At 34.8% G+C, this 24085-nt stretch overlaps 1 protein-coding gene across 2 annotated transcripts in view; it reads left to right on the top strand.

Annotated features, from left to right (window-relative positions):
- The window catches only part of si:dkey-100n23.5 (uncharacterized), a 667944-nt gene that overhangs the window by 225699 nt on the left and 418160 nt on the right, over window positions 1–24085 (top strand). For both annotated transcript variants that reach the window (XM_051926134.1, XM_051926133.1), the window contains one exon: window positions 2431–2469. In XM_051926134.1, coding sequence (XP_051782094.1) covers window positions 2431–2469 — 39 coding nt within the window. The remainder of the gene's footprint in view (window positions 1–2430; window positions 2470–24085) is intronic.

The raw sequence follows: 24085 nt of genomic DNA, 5'->3' as shown, positions 1-24085 counted from the left end.
TCTCAAGCATTTCCTAGCATCCGCTTGAAATAATGAAATAATATGATGGAACATCATTCAATGATCTTTAAAGACATTGCTTGCCTTTAATTGTATATTTAATGTTTTAAGAAGTTCAAAACTTAGTATAAACCTCTCATTAAAATATTTATCTTTTTTTAAAGTATGCATATGCTGGAAAGTGTTTTTTTGCAATTTTGTATTGTTGCAAATTAAACATTTTTCTATAAATATAATTTAATTGGACTTTTCTTATCTGTAAATTACTAATGGATCATAGCAAATGCAGTACAGTTGAGAGGTCATTTGTTCCATACAGACTTGCCTCCAGATCTGTTAGTTGCTGTGTAGTTAGAACAAATAAAAATAACGCAGCCTGTAGGAGTGCTTCACTGACAGATGATATTCCATTCTCTGTTGTGTGATAGGTTCACAAATGCTTAAAATGAACAAAAAACTCCCTGCTTGCATTCGGCTCTTGGATATAGGTATTCTTTAGGATTTTAAAGTACAGGGTAGACCAATGTGCTGCTTTGGATTAAAGTCAAGGAAACCTGAAACTAAGAACTACCAGACAAACAGACAATGATCCCAACACAAGAAACACAGTAAATGACAGTGAAAAGAAACATCTGGTCCAGGTTGATAATAGTAGTCCAGAACATCAAAATCACCAGAAAAATAGAAGTTAGAAGTGAAGCTCCACAAAATAAATAGTTGTGTTTTAAGTAAAAGTTAAGTTATTCCATTTTTATAAATATATACTTCTTTTGCATATGGTGAAGACACCAGAAATGTGCTGTGGTTTAGTAGCAGTTATGGTTTCTAAGGTTGCAAAATCATAGACAGAAATCTAAATTCAGCTTCTGACATCTTTTGTGCTTTCTTAAAATGTCCTAGAGTTAAATCCAGAAGTTAACGACCCTCTTAGTGAATACATTTCGGCTAACATGGTGTAACAGTTCATATTCACAGTAATTTTCTCCCATAATGCAAAGTCAGGAAGATTAGCTTGACTAGTGGGAGCACTTATTTGATCTTTTGTGGGTGAGAGTGACCTGCAAGAGTGATGCCCTGAAGCTATGTTGAGGATTTGACTGAATGATGCAGAATAGAGTTTGGCACCCACAATAAACCCTCTAACAATTGCCACTATGTTAAAATAATTATGCTTGAAAAATATATACTAATTTGTCTCTCCAACTGGAATCTGTAATTTAATTAAATTTTATTAATGCATTTTTCCATTACTTTTATTAATTTGTTATAGTATGGATCCCAGTTTCTTAAGAGATATCTGTTGTTACATTTTTTGGTTCCTCTTTATATATTCCCCTGTCAAGTGTTCTCTTGTACTACTTTCTCCAAGCTATGAAGATGCAGTTACTTAAGTTTGTCTTCCCAGTTTATCCCAACCTTTCTAAAGATATGCTTTGTTGAATGAATTCTGAAGCCTTTTAGGAATAAAAGTATCATTAGTTGTGTTAGCCAGAGCTACATATAGTCTCATCCAGCAAAGTGTGTCATCGTCATCACCTCCTCTGATGTGTGTGTTCTTTTAGTAGCTTTCTCACGTGACTAGATGCAGATAGGCAACTGTCTTCTAATACTTAAGTGTTATTGTACTCTTTTATTACATTTTACCATGACATTTGCATAATATTTTGAAATGTTTGAAATTGTATAATACATTCTTATACCATTTGTACTATGAATATTGTATTATTAATATAACTTGGGTGTGTATTTATATTAAAATCTTTATTTCTACAAACTATAATTAAAATAGAGATATTATTTATCAGAGAATGCAATTGAATTACAGTACTGATTCATTTTGTTGTTTTTTGATATGACGATGCTAAAAAAACCTAAGCATATTATACACAAAAGCTGTGGCAAATTATCTTTTGTTTTACATTATTTCTGTAATTTTTTTTTTTATAATTAAGACTATTGTATAAACTATAAAGGAACAAGTGAAGAATAAAGTAAAGTGCAAGTCAAGTACAAATAAAGAACTAAAGAAAGGACTGACCAAAGCTTTGATGCACCTGATATTTTATGACCTTACAATTTCACATAATTTCTTAGTCAGTAACAGATTAAAATTCAATGGCATACTTTTAAAAATTTTTTGGGTGACCAATCTGTAGCAGATAAATAAACACATTTCATTCTATGATTGTGCATGTAAGGAATGTATTTTGACGGAATCAAAATTTCAGTTTCAGGTTTTCAATATGACATTTTTTCAACAACATTTTACTACTAAAAACACAATTTTATATATGGAATTTCATGTACGATGGGCAAATTAAGTTTAATACAGTACTAAATATGAATATATTTTCAGGTGTGTACTAATCTATACAAGTACTAAAACTGTGAGAAATATTTTAGTAAATATTTCTACTTTTTTTTTTTTAGCTGGATTACAGATGATCATGTAGCCTGGAGATTTGGCATGTAAGTACTACAGTATATTTGCTTGTTGTACATAGCAACTTTTGAAGCTTTTTTTGTTTTTGGTCTTTTCATAAACTACATTCAGACCTTTTGAGTTATGCCATTTCCATATTTCTAAGAAACGTTTGCTTAGTGAAACACTTTTTCTACACTGAACATAAAATGTTAGTGTAGTAACATATACAGTGCCTGCAAAGAAAAAGGTGCAGGATGACCTCTGCCTGCATATTTCATGTGTAAGCTACTGTCATACAAGCCTGCCAAGCAAAACTAACTAAAAGGTGTCATGATGCATTTGTTTATGATAAAGTGCTTAATTTAGTCTCACTTGTACATGTCTAAGTTTATTTAATGCTTCTGCAATTCACTTGCTGTTTTGGAAAACTTTTTAAAGTATTTGTTCTGATTATATTGAGTTTATATGCTTTGTTGAAACTTATAATGTTTTACACTTTCTCTGAACACTTCATTTTGTTATCATAGTGGAAAAATGCATGTTTTTGTTTAGAAACTTAATAGGAAATGTAATATGAAACTGGTAATCTAAAGAATGTAGTATCTATAAGGATTTAATGTTTATTCAGCTGTGAAAATTTCTGTGTGTCAAGTACATCACATATACTTAATGGCGGATTCCATTTTCTTCAGAGTATTAGTAACTAGCAAAATACCCGCGCTTCGCAGCGGAGAAGTAGTGTGTTAAAGAGGTTATGAAAAAAAAAGGAAACATTTTAAAAATAACGTAACATGATTGTCAATGTAATTGTGTTGTCATTGTTATAACTGTTGCTGTCTTTTATATATATATATATATATATATATATATATATATATATATATATATATATATATATATCTATAATAATAAAAGGCAAAGCCCTCACTGACTGACTGACTGACTCACTGACTCACTCATCACTAATTCTCCAACTTCCCGTGTAGGTGGAAGGCTGAAATTTGGCAGGCTCATTCCTTACAGCTTACTTACAAAAGTTAGGCAGGTTTCATTTTGAAATTCAAAGCGTAATGGTCATAACTGGAACATATTTTTTGTCCATACACTGTAATGGAGGAGGCGGAGTCACGTATCGCGTCATCACGCCTCCTACGTAATCACGTGAACTAATAACAAGGAAGAGATTTACAGCACGAGTCACACGCGGGAACGAAGGTAAATGACGTTAATTTTTGACTGTCTTTTAATACTGTGTAAGCATACATATTAACACATGTGCAATTAAACGTGTGCATTTACGGGGTGATTTCTCAGGCTTAAAAGCTCACCTTTTATCAAACGCGGGAACAAAGGTAACTGACGTTGTTCACTGTCTTTTAATACTGTGTAACCATACATATTAACACATGTGCAATTAAACGTGTGCATTTACGGGCTGATTTCTCAGGCTTAAAAGCTCGCCTTTTACTAAAAAGGTAAATGCAAAACTATTTCAATCAGTTTATTGAAACGCTCCCGTTAAGGATTGCAATAACATATTCGCGAGATAAAAGAATGAAGTAGGGGGAAATGGAGGAAGAGCCGCGAACAGCTAAGAGCAAAAAATTAATTAAACAATTGAGAACGGAGCGAGTTAAGCATACAAGCATGTTCATAAGGGAAAGAAAGCACGGTGTAAAACGTAAGTTTAAATTAAGTTTATAGAAACGCTCCCGCTGCGGATTGCAATAACATATTCGCGAGATAAAAGTTTAATGAGAACACACGAGGTATAAACGAACCACACGCCGTGGCGCAACGTTAGGGGCAACAGTTTCAACCATTCTATGATCTGCTTCTCGCAACTGAAAGACGGCACATGGCGGATGTTAGCCGACTTGCTGACCGCAACGTTAGGGGCTTCAAGTATGGTGCTGACGCCACATCTCAGTGCCAACACTTTGCAGACTGTACTTAAAAGACACGCCCTCCTCACTGGACAGTTAAAAACACCAATCAAACTAACGATGACATCAAGTATTACCCAATCAAAAGTAGGAAAGGAGGCATCTTCATAAAATGCGTGTGGGATGATTTGCATGAGACGCTGCTTTAAAAAAAAAATGATAAAAAAAATACGGGATAAATCCCGTCCAGTATTGATTCAAAACGGGACGCGCAATTTCATTCTCAAACGCGGCACGATTCCGTATTTTAAAGGACGGGTGGCAACCCTACAGTGCCAGGTAACCACCCATACAATCACATTGTGATTCAGACTAGGAATGCAATGAATGTAATTACCCCGATCTACATACAAGGCGAAAGTCTTGCAACATTCAAAGATGATGGTTTGGGATAAGTACACCATACAACATAAAAGAGCTTATGAAGCCTTGAACCGAAAAAAGCAAGATCTCAGAGATCGTAAAAAAAAAAATAGGAGGTAATATCGTTTTACTCGCTGTAGATTTTAGTCAAACATTACCAGTTATTCCATGAGGGAGACCAGCAGATCAACTCAACGCGTGTTTAAAATGCATGCTTCTCCCACGCTCGGTTATATGTCGCGTGTTCTCGGGTAGGTGCACCAAAAAATGTATACATTTAAGCATGTAATGGGCAAACAAAAAATGAGGTATACCCGAAGGCACTGCAGTAGTACTTTATGTAACTTTACTTCTTAAATGTTAATGTTTTACTGTTTAATAATTTATACGCTTCTTATATGTTGTTCAAATTCTTTTATCAAAATACCACTGACAGCACAATGCACGATAACATGGAGTGAATACACCATACGCATCCGCCCACGGCTGCCCTGCTGTGCGCAGATAGGAGTTGATTCTACAATAAAATAAAATAAAGATAAAAAGACTAAAACAATCATCACCCATAAAGCGGATAGTACACGTGACGTACTGTATGTGTACCACATTTCAAGTGTATAGGTGAAACGGTTTGCGAGCTACAGGTCATTTAAAATCCTGGACAGACACACAAATTGCCACGGTAGCAAATTACAGAAGAAGATTTTACTGTTTAATAATTTATATTTATATGAAATGTGCTTCTTATATATTACTTCATATTCTCATATGATAATGATGTTAATGTTTATATTGATTTCTGTGTTATTAAAACTGCATGTATGTGTGTATATGTATATATATATATACTAGCAAAATACCCGCGCTTTGCAGCGGAGAAGTAGTGTGTTAAAGAGGTTATGAAAAAAAAAGGAAACATTTTAAAAATAACGTAACATGATTGTCAATGAAAGCCCGTTTCACTCAGTAAGTCTTATGTGTGTGTTTATGTATGTGTGTATATATATATGTAGATGTGTATATGTAGATATGTATATATATGTATATGTATATAAATGTTTATGTGTGTGTGTATATTATATATATAACTAGCAAAATACCCGCGCTTCGCAGCGGAGAAGTAGTGTGTTAAAGAGGTTATGTAAACATATATATACATAAACATATATACTTATATATACATATCTACATATACACATATCTACATATATACATACATATATCTACATATATATATATATATATATATATATCTAGACATACATTCATACATAGATTGACATATATATATATACATATCTATATATCTATATATCTATATATATATTTATATATATATATATATATATATATATATGTAATTGTGTTGTCATTGTTATGAGTGTTGCTGTCATATATATATATATATATATATATATATATATATATATATATATATATATATATATATATTAGCAAAATACCCGCGCTTCGCAGCGGAGAAGTAGTGTGTTAAAGAGGTTATGAAAAATAAAGGAAAAATTTTAAAACTAACGTAACATGAGTGTCAATGTAATTGTGTTGTCATTGTTATAACTGTTGCTGTCTTTTATATATATATATATATATATATATATATATATATATATATATATATATATATATTATATATATAATATACACACACACATAAACATTTATATACATATACATATATATACATATCTACATATACACATCTACATATATATATACACACATACATAAACACACACATAAGACTTACTGAGTGAAACGGGCTTTCATTGACAATCATGTTACGTTATTTTTAAAATGTTTCCTTTTTTTTTCATAACCTCTTTAACACACTACTTCTCCGCTGCGAAGCGCGGGTATTTTGCTAGTATATATATATATACATATACACACATACATGCAGTTTTAATAACACAGAAATCAATATAAACATTAACATCATTATCATATGAGAATATGAAGTAATATATAAGAAGCACATTTCATATAAATATAAATTATTAAACAGTAAAATCTTCTTCTGTAATTTGCTACCGTGGCAATTTGTGTGTCTGTCCAGGATTTTAAATGACCTGTAGCTCGCAAAACCGTTTCACCTATACACTTGAAATGTGGTACACATACAGTACGTCACGTGTACTATCCGCTTTATGGGTGATGATTGTTTTAGTCTTTTTATCTTTATTTTATTTTATTGTAGAATCAACTCCTATCTGCGCACAGCAGGGCAGCCGTGGGCGGATGCGTATGGTGTATTCACTCCATGTTATCGTGCATTGCGCTGTCAGTGGTATTTTGATAAAAGAATTTGAACAACATATAAGAAGCGTATAAATTATTAAACAGTAAAACATTAACATTTAAGAAGTAAAGTTACATAAAGTACTACTGCAGTGCCTTCGGGTATACCTCATTTTTTGTTTGCCCATTACATGCTTAAATGTATACATTTTTTGGTGCACCTACCCGAGAACAAGCGACATATAACCGAGCGTGGGAGAAGCATGCATTTTAAACACGCGTTGAGTTGATCTGCTGGTCTCCCTCGTGGAATAACTGGTAATGTTTGACTAAAATCTACAGCGAGGTAAAACGATATTACCTCCTATTTTTTTTTTTTACGATCTCTGAGATCTTGCTTTTTTCGGTTCAAGGCTTCATAAGCTCTTTTATGTTGTATGGTGTACTTATCCTAAACCATCATCTTTGAATGTTGCAAGACTTTCGCCTTGTATGTAGATCGGGGTAATTACATTCATTGCATTCCTAGTCTGAATCACAATGTGATTGTATGGGTGGTTACCTGGCACTGTAGGGTTGCCACCCGTCCTTTAAAATACGGAATCGTGCCGCGTTTGAGAATGAAATTGCGCGTCCCGTTTTGAATCAATACTGGACGGGATTTATCCCGTATTTTTTTTATCATTTTTTTTTTAAAGCAGCGTCTCATGCAAATCATCCCACACGCATTTTATGAAGATGCCTCCTTTCCTACTTTTGATTGGGTAATACTTGATGTCATCGTTAGTTTGATTGGTGTTTTTAACTGTCCAGTGAGGAGGGCGTGTCTTTTAAGTACAGTCTGCAAAGTGTTGGCACTGAGATGTGGCGTCAGCGCCATACTTGAAGCCCCTAACGTTGCGGTCAGCAAGTCGGCTAACATCCGCCATGTGCCGTCTTTCAGTTGCGAGAAGCAGATCATAGAATGGTTGAAACTGTTGCCCCTAACGTTGCGCCACGGCGTGTGGTTCGTTTATACCTCGTGTGTTCTCATTAAACTTTTATCTCGCGAATATGTTATTGCAATCCGCAGCGGGAGCGTTTCTATAAACTTAATTTAAACTTACGTTTTACACCGTGCTTTCTTTCCCTTATGAACATGCTTGTATGCTTAACTCGCTCCGTTCTCAATTGTTTAATTAATTTTTTGCTCTTAGCTGTTCGCGGCTCTTCCTCCATTTCCCCCTACTTCGTTCTTTTATCTCGCGAATATGTTATTGCAATCCTTAACGGGAGCGTTTCAATAAACTGATTGAAATAGTTTTGCATTTACCTTTTTAGTAAAAGGCGAGCTTTTAAGCCTGAGAAATCAGCCCGTAAATGCACACGTTTAATTGCACATGTGTTAATATGTATGGTTACACAGTATTAAAAGACAGTGAACAACGTCAGTTACCTTTGTTCCCGCGTTTGATAAAAGGTGAGCTTTTAAGCCTGAGAAATCACCCCGTAAATGCACACGTTTAATTGCACATGTGTTAATATGTATGCTTACACAGTATTAAAAGACAGTCAAAAATTAACGTCATTTACCTTCGTTCCCGCGTGTGACTCGTGCTGTAAATCTCTTCCTTGTTTTTAGTTCACGTGATTACGTAGGAGGCGTGATGACGCGATACGTGACTCCGCCTCCTCCATTACAGTGTATGGACAAAAAATATGTTCCAGTTATGACCATTACGCTTTGAATTTCGAAATGAAACCTGCCTAACTTTTGTAAGTAAGCTGTAAGGAATGAGCCTGCCAAATTTCAGCCTTCCACCTACACGGGAAGTTGGAGAATTAGTGATGAGTGAGTCAGTGAGTCAGTCAGTCAGTCAGTGAGGGCTTTGCCTTTTATTATTATAGATAACACTTCACAGATGAAGGGTGGAGCATGTGCTTGAATCATTGTTTGGGTTTCGCCTTTCTGAAATGAGGGAACACAGAAAACTTGAATTTAATGTAAACATTAGTGTACAAGAACAGTATATACTCCCCGTGTTTGCATGGCTTTCCTCTCGTTGTTCAGGTTTTCTCCCACAGTCCAAAGACGTACAGGTTAGATTTTTGTTGATGTTAAATTGGCCCCAATGTGTATGCGTGTGTATGAGATCATCCTGTGATAGGCTGGCACCCTGTTCATGTATTGTTCCAGCTTTGCACCCGGTGCTTGCTAAAATGGACTCTAGCTTTTCACGACCCTGCTTTGAATAAGTTGGTTTGGAAGATGGATGAATGGATCACGTGGTGTATGCTGGCTTTAATCTGTTTATAGTGAAGGCTGTTGGAAATTTTATCAGCTCACAATGGCAAGTCAATTGCATTATTCTAAGTAGGTATTGCTTCAGACTGGAGATATTATGGGTGTATCTGTAAGTAAAAACATGTGGTCATGAGAGAGGAGCACAAGAATGGTGCGACATGACATTTCAGAAAAAAATACCATTTGGGATATAATAGGCTTTCTTTTTTCCTTTTACACAGTTCTCTAAAATTATCTAATCTGTGTCACAGAAGTGCAAAGAACTTCCTTTGCATACAGTAACAGTATGTATTGCCATGAGCAATTTTGTGTTTAATCAGTTTGCACAACAGATAATTTATAGTGATGGTGACATTATAGTCATAATCTTACCACACAATCCCTCATAAATGTATAAATTAATTTAGGTGCCTGAAATAAGAAGACTAACTAATTATAAAATAATATGAAATTAAAGTAGAATAATGCAGTAAGTGTTCACCCATGATTCCAGTTTGTCATATCCTCACAAAAGCATGCAAATAAAGTAATCTTACTCTCCAATCAATGACAGATACAAATATTTTCACCAAGTAATTTTTTTTACATACCCATCCACCATTTAAGTGCAACACAATGCAAAAACCGTTTCTTTAGTATCAAGAAGAAGGCGAGCTCCATTCTACATTTATACAAATATTTTAAAAGCCATATTCAGTCTCACCACATGACTTTCATTGAATCTGCAATAAAGATCCATTCATGTCTTTGTGAAAGTGGAAGGAAAACCCACTTTAGATGGGAGAACATTCAAACATCACACAGATGACGACTGTGCTTGCACTTTAAATGTAGCAATTTAAATTATGTCTGCTCTGCAGACAATTTTCAAGTATGCACAAGACAGAACAGAAGGTAATGCATGATCAAACTTTAAAGCACCTGAATGCAATTTGTTTTATTAGTCTGTTAGCCATTACCACTATAAATATAATGAAGTTCTTAAAAAAAGAAAAAAGCTGTGCAAAATGTTTCCAGAACAACCACTTTCGATATATTATGCTTCTTAGGTGAACAATTTTTTTATTAACATTGCTATTAAGTAGAATTACTCAGTGCCTTTCTTTGTTATTAGTGGCAAGATATGTTCTTACTACTGTTAAGATTTTCACAGAGACTTTACCGGGGGCTGTTGCAGATAGCTTGCCAATTCATCCTTTTACTGCTGTACCTGCTGGATTTTCACAGATAGCATGCCATTTCAATCTTCTTTCACTGCTCCAGCTGTTGGATTTTCATGCTAGTTTAGCCACATTACTTAAAATTTCTGAAACGGTATGATTACATGCCATGCAGTACAGGGTATAGCAAGATAAAGCAGTATTCCTCACTCATTCTGCTTGGTTGCGTCTGTACATTATGGGTTTCTAATATGGGTCTAATTTTAATATAATTCTGTTTAAATTTATAGAAAATATCCATCTGTAGTCAGTCAGATATTCAAATCTCTCACTGCTTTAATTTTGTAGAAACATTGAACTTATTTACCATATTCTCTTTGGCATTCCATCAAAGAAAAAAGAAGTTTCTTTTTATTGTTTTTTGCCATTTAGGAGTATAAAAAATATTTGCTCTCAGTTAGAGGAGTTGCCTAATGTTGTTTTGTGCTGATCTTAAGTTATGTCAGACTTACCAGTTAGGCAAATGTTTTACATTGTACTGTATCATCAGTTTTAAAAACATCTGAAGCATTGAAAGGTGGTGAAAAACGTCCTAGCAGTAATTATTACTTTGAGGAATGTTTTTGGCCACTACTGTATGCTGCATGCTTTGTATAGTATGTATTGTAATTAACTGTTCACAATAATCTCATCTAACTTACCACCTCAAAAATAATTTATAAATATTATCCTTGATAACTTATGATATCATGGAAAATGACCTACAAATGGAGATTTTCTTTTAAAACTTTTTAACTTTACTGCAGAAAAATTTTCACATAAACAGTAAACAAAGGTTTTAAGGTGATTGTTAGCTATTATTTATTTTAGTTAATGGCTACCTTCAGCTATTTTAGCATGAAAAGGTACTGTTACTGTGGTCCCACAGTAGTAGTAGTAATTGATTGGCCACACATTTGTCTTTGGTCAGTACAGTATTTGTCAATATATAGCATACCAGTGCTGGCATACCTGGAGTAGTAATGTATTTCAAAAGTTTCCCAAGTGTGGCAGTTTTATCTTTACACTAGTTTTGGCAAAGTATGAATGAGACCAACTGCTGTAAAATGGCCATTTAACATGAAATTATGCCTTCAGTTGAAAGCGATCCTGCACTGACTCCATCTTAAAAGAGTGCGCTGTTCTAACAAACCTAACTGATGTTAAACTTTTGAATATGTGCCATATGATTCCAGTAATATTTTATGAATTCTTGCATAATTCATGTAAATGGAAGAGACTTAGCACAAGCAAAACGCCACACAGACCTTCCACGTTTACAACTTAGATTAACTAGCTGGTGTTCCAGTTATTTGCAATTTTAGTAATAAACAGACTTTTATTTTCTTTCACAAAGCAACTAACTGTCCAAACAGGACAAGTGCAGTAAGCAGAGAAAGTTCTTAATTCTCTGACTGTCCCTAAACAGATCTTACAGGCTTTCTGAGAGTTGTGTAGTCCTAGATTCAATTAGAGTTGCATACTCTTAGAATGTTTAGAGCATTTTTTGAAAGAAGTATGTTTGTGAGAAAAATTTTGCAGAACACTGTCATTTAAGCACAAATGGACCAGTTCAGAGAAAACTTTGTAGATAACTAATATTCCTAAGAGCTGTACCTGGCATTTAGACTAACTAGGATAAGAATTTGTCCTACCTCAGAGCAGGACATGAGAAGTATTAATGAAGCATCTAACACTTACTCCTAGCTTGGAGTAGGAGTACACCTTTAAGAATAAATGACGTCACGAGTTTATGGCACCATGAGCCAGAAACTGGCACTCATGAAGGTCTTGGAAATCATGATGACACTTTGTAGTTTTCTGATATTAATGCTAAGATTACCACAAAGATTAAATAATAATATTCAAAGTAGAGTAATATGCTGGTTATTAAATACAATTAGCATCCATGTTGATACTCTGATATTACTTGCTATTCAAATGTGCATGCTTATCCACACCTGGGGCAATGATCTTTATTAGAGTGCCAATTTGCATTAATGCAGCATGATTTAACATTACGTCACGTGGAGTGGTGGGAAAATTGATTAATCTACGTATTATGTCATTCTTTGTAAGGGCAATCAAAGATAAGTAGAAATTTTGAGGAATGGTTGGATTTGACATACGTACTTAGAAAATCAAACCTGTATTTCCCTGTGGCCAAAAAATGAAATGTTACCAAAATTTTCGTTTCAGTTGGCAGCACATGGCCTTCACATAGATGGAGTGATCGTTTGATGTACAACATATGTTACAAATGTTATTCCATCTCTGTCAAATTGCTATCTTTTTACAAGCTCACTTTTGTGTAGATTTTCCAAAACATTTTGTTTTTCTTGGGATGTATATGCTGATGTCTGCATGAATGCCTTCTTCTGGCAGCTTCTAAGTATTTGGAACAGCTCAGAACTTTTCTAAATCCTGGTGAAGTTAAGAGTAGTTCCAGAAATTAGGAAAACTGATAAAATGCTTTTGATCCTACTCCAATAAGTAAGACAAAATTTGCAACACTCTTTAACGTTTGAGCCGGTAAGGACTATTTTCCTACTCTAACATGCTTGATAAATTTGAGCAGTGATACGGTTTTAGTGGAATTCTACTTCTTCAGCTTTGAGCTTTTAAAGTTAAATTTTTTTAAACCTAATATCATTAACAGGTAGACCATTGCTCAGAAGTTAATTACATTTGGCAAATATATTTATGACTTTGAAAGTAAGTCTTGTATTAATTTTGAGTTCATCCCAAAGCTCAAGCTAAAGTTCAACATTTTTAAACACAGTAGTCTCAGCAGCTAAACTTTAAGCAGAAAAGTAAGTCTGTTAAGATTTTATGTCTTTATTACATTATCAGAATTTGTTGTTAACATTTGTTTAAAAAGTGTTTTCCTTGTTTCAGTCCAATTATTTCAGATTTTTAGCTATGTTAAATGTGAAAGTATTTTTAAAGTAGATTTTCCTTTAAAGAAGACTAAATACAGCAAATAAACTTAAGTGGAATTGCATCTTGCATATACTTTTCTAAATTCACGCTGTGTATGATATTCATGTTGTAAATATGTAGAATGTCATGTGCTAGCTTGCATATTTCATTGGTTTAATGCAGTGGTTTACTGGACAACCTCTGTAACTGTGGGTTATTATCTGAACCAATTTCACAGCCAATGTGTTACTCTCATTTTTAATCAATGTCATTGTTTAATGAGCTGTCTTTTTTATTCCCTTATTCTAAGAAATTCTAAAATATCTGTTTTTTTTCCAAAACATCCATCCATCCACCCATTTTCCAACCCGCTGAATCCGAACACAGGGTCACGGGGGTCTGCTGGAGCCAATCCCAGCCAACACAGGGCACAAGGCAGGAACCAATCCCAGGCAGGGTGCCAACCCACCGCAGGACACACACAAACACACCCACACACCAAGCACACCCTAGGGCCAATTTAGAATTGCCAATCCACCTAACCTGCATGTCTTTGGACTGTGGGAGGAAACCGGAGCGCCCGGAGGAAACCCACGCAGACACGGGGAGAACATGCAAACTCCACGCAGGGAGGACCCGGGAAGCGAACCCAGGTCTCCTAACTGCGAGGCAGCAGCGCTACCACTGCGCCACCGTGTTTTCCAAAACATTAAATGCTTAATGGTTTTGTTTGTTTTGTTTTTAATTCACATTTTTCTATATATTTTGTTACCTAAATTGTATCAAAATGATGACAACACTGAATGTTGAAAGGTATCAGTTACTTCTGTTGCATATTCCCTTTCTGCTCACTTGTAAGAACAATTTCTCAATAAGTATAGAAATGAAAATGGCAGTTAAATCATTACTCCTCTTTAGCTTTCAGTGTTGTTTGTACCCGTGTCTTTACTGCTTATTGCTAATCATCTGCATTTGGATATAATTAAAGGAGCAAACTCCACAAAAGATGGTAAATCAAAAAGAAGACAACAAAAGAACACAAACAGGTATAAATATTAATACATTTCATATTAATATCTGAACAGCAGTATCAATTAAAAATCAAATAAACTGAATTTGAAGCTGGATGGAATAAAAACCTGCAGCCATGGGAGTTCCACAGGACTGAACTCAAAAACACTGGTGTAATGCAATATGGAAACCCGGCTGTGTTCTGTCAAACAGGTTATGGGAACACAATGTCTTTAAAGTGCAGAAAAAAATTGTAATCCTAATCCAGATTTTTAATTGCCAACAAGAGACTAGAAATAATTTTCAGAGTTTTTCCTTCACCATCCTATTCAAACTTTGGAGAAGAAACCGGTCATCTTTCTTTTTCCAGTTTCTGCCGTGAACTCTGTAAAATAACAATTATTATATAAAAACATATCAAATATTCAGTTTATTTAGTTTAATGGGCACATGCTAAAAACGTAAGGCTCAGCAGATGTGCCGTTATTTTAATACCAGGTTATTTGTGTGGGCACAGTGCTGAACGCCACATTGTTTTTTTTCTTTTTAATAGTAGGATAATGCTGTTTGTACAACATAAGGTAGTCTAGTTGTTCCAAAACTGGTCCAGAACAAATTTTTAACTCTGCAGCTAATCGTAGAATACTGCTGTTTGTATAACATAAGGTAGACTGGTTGTTCCAAACACATTTTTAACTGGGTAGTTACAGTTCTTCAGTTTCTGTATTTTATAATTCTTTTCTGAATTTATTATAATGTCTATGAAGTACTTTTTTGTGCAGACAGTACAAGCCACTGTCCACATGCACAATTTTCTATTCTAGTTCTTAAAGGTATACATATTGCATTAACAGACTTTCAAATTATAACATTGCAGTATTAAACTCTTGTTGTATCCATGCTTGATTTTATCGTAGGTGTAATATAACATAGATTACCATACACCAATTTAATGTAAAACATTTTAATTTGGCATTTGACTTACATAATTGAAATGTATGTTGTCAGTACTATTTGCTGAAAATTCTGAAAAGTAAATGCTTCTAGTACAGTGTGTCTCAACCTTTTTTCTGTGGTGGCACACTTTTTGCAACCAAAACATCTCAAGGCACAAAACTATTCTACTAACCACGAAAACATTCTATCTCATACGTGACTTGAACTATCAGAAGTGGCAAGTAGGCCGGCATATTGAGATCTCAATGTGTGCTCTGGTTTGTAAGTAATGATAAATTCAGGTAAGTAAGCAGTGCTTTGACCAACACCTCTGTGATGTATCATGGACTGATCAAGGTATTGGAAATGTGTAAGATGCTGGAACAGGAGTGGAACCCAATTGCACCCCACACCATAACATCTGATGCTAGCACCGTGTGGTGCTGCAAAATGCATGCTTCCAGGTGCCTATTGTTGGGTCATGGTGCTCCACACCTCTTATGTCAGTGACTCTATCCCTCTTCTTCCCACTGATGTCATACTCTAGTTACTGAATTAGGTCCAACACAACACATTCCCACAATTCCCCCTCGCACAAAGTCCAAGAGCTGAATGCATGGCAGCTGTCCTCCTTGCCAGGGCATTTTAGGTCCCTAAGAGTACTTTAACTGTCAGCAGTCACTCAGTGAAGTTCCCTTTGCAGGTACCCTTTATACCCTCTGTGGCAGTCCAGGGGACATAACTCACACAAATCATTTGCGTATGTACTGCACCTCAGTTTCACATTCCACCATGACCTATTTATCCCGCAAATTTCAGACCGATATGATGCATTTTTCCCAGTGTTGCAATTTTATTGGTCAACATATTGAGTTATTTAAAAGCGTTACCTTTTTATTAGAAGTGCACTGAATTTTCCTGCGAACATATAGATTTAGCAACAAATGTATTGACTAAAGTAAGGTAAAAATCAATTGAACATAAGTTTATATGCAGCACTATAAAGAATAAGATTTAATGATTTGCTTGTATTCTTCCCTCTAAATAATTAAAGTAATTGGCAATAAAAAGAATAGCCAAAATAAATTTCACAATTAGGATGGAATTCAAGCTTTGTACCTGTGTTTAGAATAAATACATTCATACTTACATTGCATTTCTTGCAAAAAAGAATCAATCAAGGCTTATAATTTTGCAACTATAACTAGGAATAACACCTTAATTCTTTTTTCAAAGAATACCGATTTAAAATTCACCACCAGTTTTATCCGTTATTGTGACCAAGTTGTTTGTTGTATAAAATGACAGCCTAATGTTTCTGTTTAATGTAAATATAAAATGCCTAATTTAATGAGTAATGTACAGTTACACCAACAGAAAATTATTATTATTAAATTCCATATGCAGTAGTGTAGCACAAATTATGTGTTTCAGGGTAGCTTATATGGACTATATTCTTAATAAAAGTAAAAATTAAAAACAGAAACCATTTCATTAAGCTTGTTTTTTTTTGTGGAAAATTTCAAGAGAATTGGATTTCCTAAAGTTCTATTAGGTAAGTACTAAAAATTCATAGAAGACCATGGTATTCCATTCCCAGGTCAACCCAGTCTAGTGCTGAAATACATCTTAAATATCACTTTCTAACGTCACCAACAGCATATGAGTTAACTGATTTTCTATGAAAGCATGTTGTAATATCCGTCTTCATAATTCCAGATGCTTGTAATTTCTTTACAATGGCACATGCAGGCATGTTTTAGCCCACTGTCCTACTGAATAATTTTTGTGGTCAAGCATGGGAATACACAAGTCCAAAATAATTGTTTGGGGTGCCAACCGGGTTGCCTCTTTCAATAACGGTGCTGGCAAGGCAAAAATAAACAAGTGCATGATGGAGCAAACAAGAGCAAAACAGTTATTAGATTGCAGGGCTCCCAAAGCAAAGGTTAAGATAACTCTGAAAAGTGGTCATCCTTTAGTTTGGAGCTTCATCAGGTGGTCTGCTTTTTCCCAAATGAGACACCTTCTTCTGGCAACATCTTGGTCTTGTAATCCTTAGACCAGAAGCGGCAAAGTTTGGTACCCTTATCGGGCATCTTCTTTGAGATGTCGATGGAAAAAGAGACGATTCTGTCGACAACAGTGCCCCCCTATGTCCCAGCATGGTAGTACTTACCTTTGATGAGCCCAGAAGGTGACCCTTCAACACATGTGTTCTATGTATTAGTGTTTCTGACTTTGGATTGAAATTTATGCTTGATTTTAATTATAATTTTCCAGTCATAATTCATAATATGTTATCAAGGTAAAGGGAGTATCACTATCTTATGAGGTGATAACATTTCATTAACTTTTTAAAATGATTACAGTAAGCGTTTAATGTTCTACAGTAATGCAACAACATGCTGTATGTACACATAAATTTCTCATAGAAATTAGGACTTGATTCTCTGGTCCTACCTTACTTTGCCTCACTCCTGATTTGTGTACACCCTTTTATCACCATTTGAAGGGTGTTTTCTAAATCCACCTAAGGAATCCGTCATGTATGACAGAGATGTGCATTATAGCAGAGTACCAGCAGATGATGGAATATTTATAGTTTCATTTCTAAGTGTAGTGTGAAGTGACCTTTTAGGAGGCATGCCATGCATTTTGATTTTGGCATTACCTTTATTCTATTAGAATGAAATTGTATTACATTTATCATGAATATGCATATTTCCCAAGGGTTTCTGAATCTAGGGAGGAAAACTAATGGAATGAAACCTGTTTCTGCCAAATATAAATACCACATTACAGTATATGCATATGGCAAGATTTAGCCTCCCCATCACTGAAATATCAATCAATATCCTCTACATATTTCATAACAGTATACTGTACCTGAATATATTCACTTTAAATGTGGTTTTCAAGCAGAACTTTTAACAGTAATTGTATTGTTAGCATAAATTTCAAATAAGATACTTTCAATTATATTTGTCCTTTAATTCTATTTAAATTCAAAATTGTTTTTATGTAATTGACATCTCAGCTACAGAGATAATGTAAAATAAAATGAGCCTTATAACTTGCATAGAGTAGGACCAAACAAAGGAACAATTTACTCAGTTTCAATCATGAAATCCAGTGTGAATGTCTCTGATGGAGCCTGCAGATCAAATTCTTATAGAACTGATTACCCGCAGCCAATCGCTCACAGCAGACACCGGTGCACTAAATAGGTGTGATTGATGTGCGACCTGTGCGTGGGCGAGCACAGCAGGAAGTGGCTTGTGAGGAGCGACAGAGTAGTAAAAGGGAGACAGCTTTTGGCAGATCTTTTCTGTTAGAGCAGTCCTCACTGCTACATCAAAGCTTTTCAAAGTATTATGAAACTGCAGGGACACCTGTCTTTCTCAGTTACCCTTCACGAGCTTATTCATAGGGATGCTATGAATAACCATGATTTTTTTTGCTGTGGATGTGCACAGTATCCATCTAGTAGTATATAGTCTTTCTTTGGTACATTAAAATGATTACATTTTAATATCCACATAAAGATCCTGCTCTTGGTTGATATTGGGATTTTGCTTGGTAAGGAATGCAGCTAAGGAATTTGCAGTATTTTTTGGTGTAATTCACTTATCAATATGTGGTTGTGGAGAATTTGTCCTGCAGAGTAGATCTAATTTTAGATTTTGTGGCCACATCAACTTCATGTAAGAGTTTGTTGCTTATTTTTGTAATTCATATTGCTGTTTTCAGGGTCTGGCTTAATATTTCTTGTTATTGAAGGCATTGAATAATGGCAAGCAGTATAGAAGTGGTTAATCCATCAGATACCAAGTTACTGGCAAACTGATTTGTTTTTACAAATCATAATTGTAAATAATTTTAGTTATATCTGAAGCAGTGACACTTAAGCCAAAAATTTTTTTATCATTGAAAAAAATTACATTTGTTGATATATGTGGGATTTTTCTCCTGCAGTTTTCCATGTCATACGGTTCTCAGTACAGCAGTATGACAATTGGCAGTTAAAATTCTGACAGCATGACTGTCAAAGTTCCTAAGGCATTGGCATGTATGACCTTTTCATCCACTCCTCTTTAGGTGGGTTGTCATGATGCTTTTCTTTAGCATATTCTCACTGTTTGTAGAAATCGGAGTATTGTGTAGAATGAGCAATCCAAAAATATTCATTTTTTAACTATATTTATCTCTACAATAAACTTATATTTTTTTAATTCCATGAGGGAAATGTAAGAAGATGGTTTGCCTCTTAGTCCATATTATAAGCAGTCAAAAACATTTTGTATAAAGCTTTCTTTTTATTTTAATTGTGGAAATCTCTTTAAGTGTTTATTTTTCAGATACTGTATATGCTCATGCAGCCTTTTTCTTGAGCTTGAACCAAAAATTGCATATGTTAAAACAAAACTCACAATGTGACTTAAGGAGTTCTTAATGTCTTTTTCCCAACAATTTCTTTTTATTCCCAAAATGAGTAGTAGTACAACACTCTTTATGGTGACAACACCGTTTCATATTTTCATAATCTATTGCACAATTTGGTAGAATTAATTGAAAACTTAAGATGCTGGTTAAGACAGTGTAGCTGAGGGGATGGACTAATGTTTAATTCACAAGGGAGGTGGAACATGCCAGAGTTTTAGCTATTTTATTTTAATTAAATTTATATTTTATTTTTTCCAAAATATACATTGCAAAATATGTTTTATAATATGACACTCAAACATAAGTTTTAGTGAAACAAAAGTAAGACATTTAAAAATCTGTTCAATCAAAAACTCAATCAATCCCATATATCCCAAAAACATTTAACATCTGTAATCACAGACCACACTTAAACCCTCATCCCCAACCGTGAGTTCCAGTTTAAAAAATATGCTAATGATTCGATTATGGATTTATAATTTGTAAATCATTCCTCTTTTGTCCTGCAATTAGAATAAAGCCACTATTCCACTTGCATGTTGTGAAATGATGATGATATGAAGGTGCCATATCAATACTGCCTAACCTGAATCTCTGGTACCTCTTCAGCTGTGTCCAGAGGCTATGCTCAGAGAAAAGATTTCCAACAAAACAGTACTCACACGATACAAAGACAGTTCACGAGTGGGTGAGCAAGTAATTTTAAGCACTCTTGTTGTCTTTTTGAAATATTTACAAAAATGAAACCTGACTTTTCTAAGATATTCTTGGATTTTGTGCCTGGCCTTCAGTTCTAATCTTGTTTTCTAGTGTGTCAAATGTTTACATTTCAAAAGAGTCTTGTTTGACAGCTCATTTTGTGCCTCATATTCAAATCACTGCTACGCATATGAGTTATGAAGGAACTGTAGCACTGTGGACTGTCCCTTTTGTGTCCCGGGGTGCTGCAGGGATTTGTGAGGCTTCTGCCTGACCTGGAAGCACTTCCTATGAACAGTGCCCTGATACAAGAAGTACTTCTGGGTCTTATACAAGAAGAGCAGTACTTCCTCACTCTGAGCTAGCTGGAGTCAGGAGAGGAGCTGTACAACACTCATTGGGGAGAATTGGAGAAGGGAAGAGAGTGAAGAAGAAGAATTGTTTTGCTGTATTGTGCTGTGTTAACAAAGGAAACATGGCAAAGGTAGTCTGTTAAATAAAAATTAAAATTTTGAACCTTGTGACTATGTCTGTGAGGTTGTGTTTAGGGTGCTGCAACACCAACCTAGTGGTCACACATTATTGCAAATTGTAATGTTGAATAATTTGTTTATCTATCTAATAAATTTGATTTTTCACATAAGAAGCAATAAAGAGTTCTGCAGCAGAAAGTTTTGCTGTGGTTTACAAATAATCATTATATCATATTTTATATAATAGTATTCAACAAAAATAAGTAGTTTAAGCAAACAATTACTTTGTAGAGTTCATACTGTTCTAGTATGCCTTGTGTTTTAATACATAGCTCAGTTACCATTTGGAAGCCTCTAAATAAACTAATACTCTAGCAGTTTCACTGTGATATTTGACATCTGTATTAGGGATACTCGTTTACATTTTGTAATGATATTACTTAACATAAGATATAAGTTCCTGAGTTCAAGTTGTTTTTTTTTTTTGTTGTTGAACTCTGTTATTGATTTATTTTAAGGTGTAGTCTTGATAGCTATGCTGGCAATACTTTCAGTACACACAGAAAAAAATATAATCAATTAAAGCAGAGTATGATATGCAGTAAATTGTCAAAAATATAAAGTACTAGGGTGTTGTACTGTGTTAGCCATTATGAATGCTTGCATACTTTAATCTTTTTAGTTAGCTAATAAAAGGTGTCATTTTGCTTGACTTCTCTACAAAAATATAAGGCAAATTCCTCCTCAATTTTCTAAATAATTTGTGGCAAATATAATGTTCTAACTTTCTTTATGTTGACCTTGGATGCAATTCAGTTGACAGTTGAAACTATAATTTAATTCTTTGAAAGTGGCTTGATATTTCTATTAAGAGACATTTGGTGTTTTTTAATAAAAAAGGAGCAAAATTGCTCTACAAATATAAAATTGCACACAGTGAATCAAAACTGTGCTTTCTTGAAATCGAATGACAAAACAACACAGCCCTGTTATTCACATTACTGCATTATTGTCAGTACAAGATTATAAGAAGCTGGTGTCTATTGTAGCAGAAGAGGCGTTTATCGACCTCTTGAACCCTCAGGTACCACTCCAAACACCAGGTAAAAGTACAATTATTATTTATTAAATAATAATATTGTGCACAAAGCACCCTCCACTCCACACTGTTTATACAATAAATCAACTCTTCACTAATCACAATACACTCTCTTTCTCTCTCTCTCTCCTCCGCTCCCAGACACTTAGCCACCCTACCTCCCAGCTCAGCTCAGTGTCTGGGCTTTCCCAGAGTCCTTTTATACCCCCTGACCCGGAAGTGTTCCTGCCCAAAGTTCCACAAGTCCTTATTACTTCCGGGTCAGGGTAAAAGTCCTTTTCTTCAACCTGGAAGTACGTCATTTCTCCTGTTCACGTGACCAGGACGTACTTCCAGGTTATAGGGCACATAAGAGTCCATGAGCCTCCCTACAGCGACTCCCGGTGGTCCCCAAGGTATCCAGCAGGGCTGTGCATAAAAACTACATAGTTCATGAGGTCCTGCTAGAATTCGGGGCCCGTCCATGCTGTCGGGAGAGCTCCTCCTGGCGGCCTGGGGGTGAGGGCCAGAAACTCTCGCCAGCCATCCATCACACTATCTTGGCAGCAAAGATTCATGGTCAAGTAAGTATGGACATAAATTTCAGTATTCTGTTTTATTATTTAAGTTTTTCCAAAACATTAGTGCTGTTTCTTAAGTTACTCAAACATATGTCTTATGTTTTATTGTTTCTGCTCCACTCTTCTCAGCTTGTTTTTTTCTGGCAAAACTTAATACTTTGTTGTCAATTTGTTTGTATTATTGGTTCAAGGCACCATCTTTTTTGATGGAAAGTGTACATTATTTAAAAGTATGCAATCAAAACAGAAAAAATGTGTGAACTGTTTACTTTAAAAGTAACTTACATGCTTTTTAAAATTAAACATTTTGGTATTTAAGCAACAAAACAATTACCTGTACAACCACTATGTGCACTACAGCTGAAATAAAATTAATAAGATCAGAATATCAGTTAGATTTATTGCCACTTCGTAAAGTGTAAGAGAAGCTTTTATAGTACATAAAACAGTCTAGTTATGCATTGTTTACCAATTGAAAAGTGCACATCTTTCCCAATTACACCCTGAGGTGTGTAGTTTTGACTTTATTCATTTCATAAATATTAACATTTTTTTTTATTTAATACATAAAAGTAAACTGTGTATGCAGCATACAGTGGATTTGAGTACAATGAGGTCTCTTTTTTTGTAAGCAAACTAATACTAATGCACTTTTGTGGTAGGAGTGGAATGGTGGCTTGTAGCTTATGAATGTTGATAAGATCTTCCTGGTCAGAAAAAAAATACATACATTTCTTTAGCATATAGAGATAGCCCTGTAGTATGTAGGAGAGTCTGCTGTTTTTGTGACAGGTTTTATGTCAAGAACTTTCTGGATCAGTGCTTCCACAGTCACATCCTCTTGTAACTTGACTTAGTATTTCCCAGTTCAGTTGTATGTGCAAGCACAGATTAGTTTTACACTTTTTATTTACCTGTTTAATTTTGAATTATTTCTCTTTTTTCCATATTTGTTTAATATTGGCTGGCAAAGTGTTACTGTTGCCTCATAGCTGGAATATCCTAGATTAAGATCTGAGGGCTGCGCACTGTGCATGTTGAGTTTGCGTGGCCTCAAGGTGTTCAAGTTTTGTTTTTGGTTTTTTTTTTTTTTTTGCTCTAGATTGTTTTTTCCACATGTCAAAGTTGAGCAGATTATGGTGATTAGATCACTTGTGATGTCCATCTATCACAAAAGATAACAATATAATCACTTAGAGTCTTCTCTTTATGGATGAACAGGAAGAAATGTCAAAACCAGCTATGTAACTGTTATCTGTAATATCATAACTGTATCACTCTCCTTATTTTACCCCGTGGAGACAGAGCTCCTTATCCAGCAGCTCAGCAGACAGCAAGATCTGTTTAAATATCTGTGCATCCTCTTAAAGTGTCTGAAAGGCATCAATTGAACCAATCACTCCTTTTTGCAAATAAGCACCAAGTAAACTAAACTATTAACTGAACGGAGGCAGTTTTTGATATAG

This window comes from Erpetoichthys calabaricus, chromosome 4 (genome assembly GCF_900747795.2).
Source record: "Erpetoichthys calabaricus chromosome 4, fErpCal1.3, whole genome shotgun sequence".
NCBI lineage: Eukaryota > Metazoa > Chordata > Cladistia > Polypteriformes > Polypteridae > Erpetoichthys > Erpetoichthys calabaricus.
Note: the sequence above shows the minus strand (reverse complement) of the source record. Positions and strands in the feature narration are given on the sequence as shown.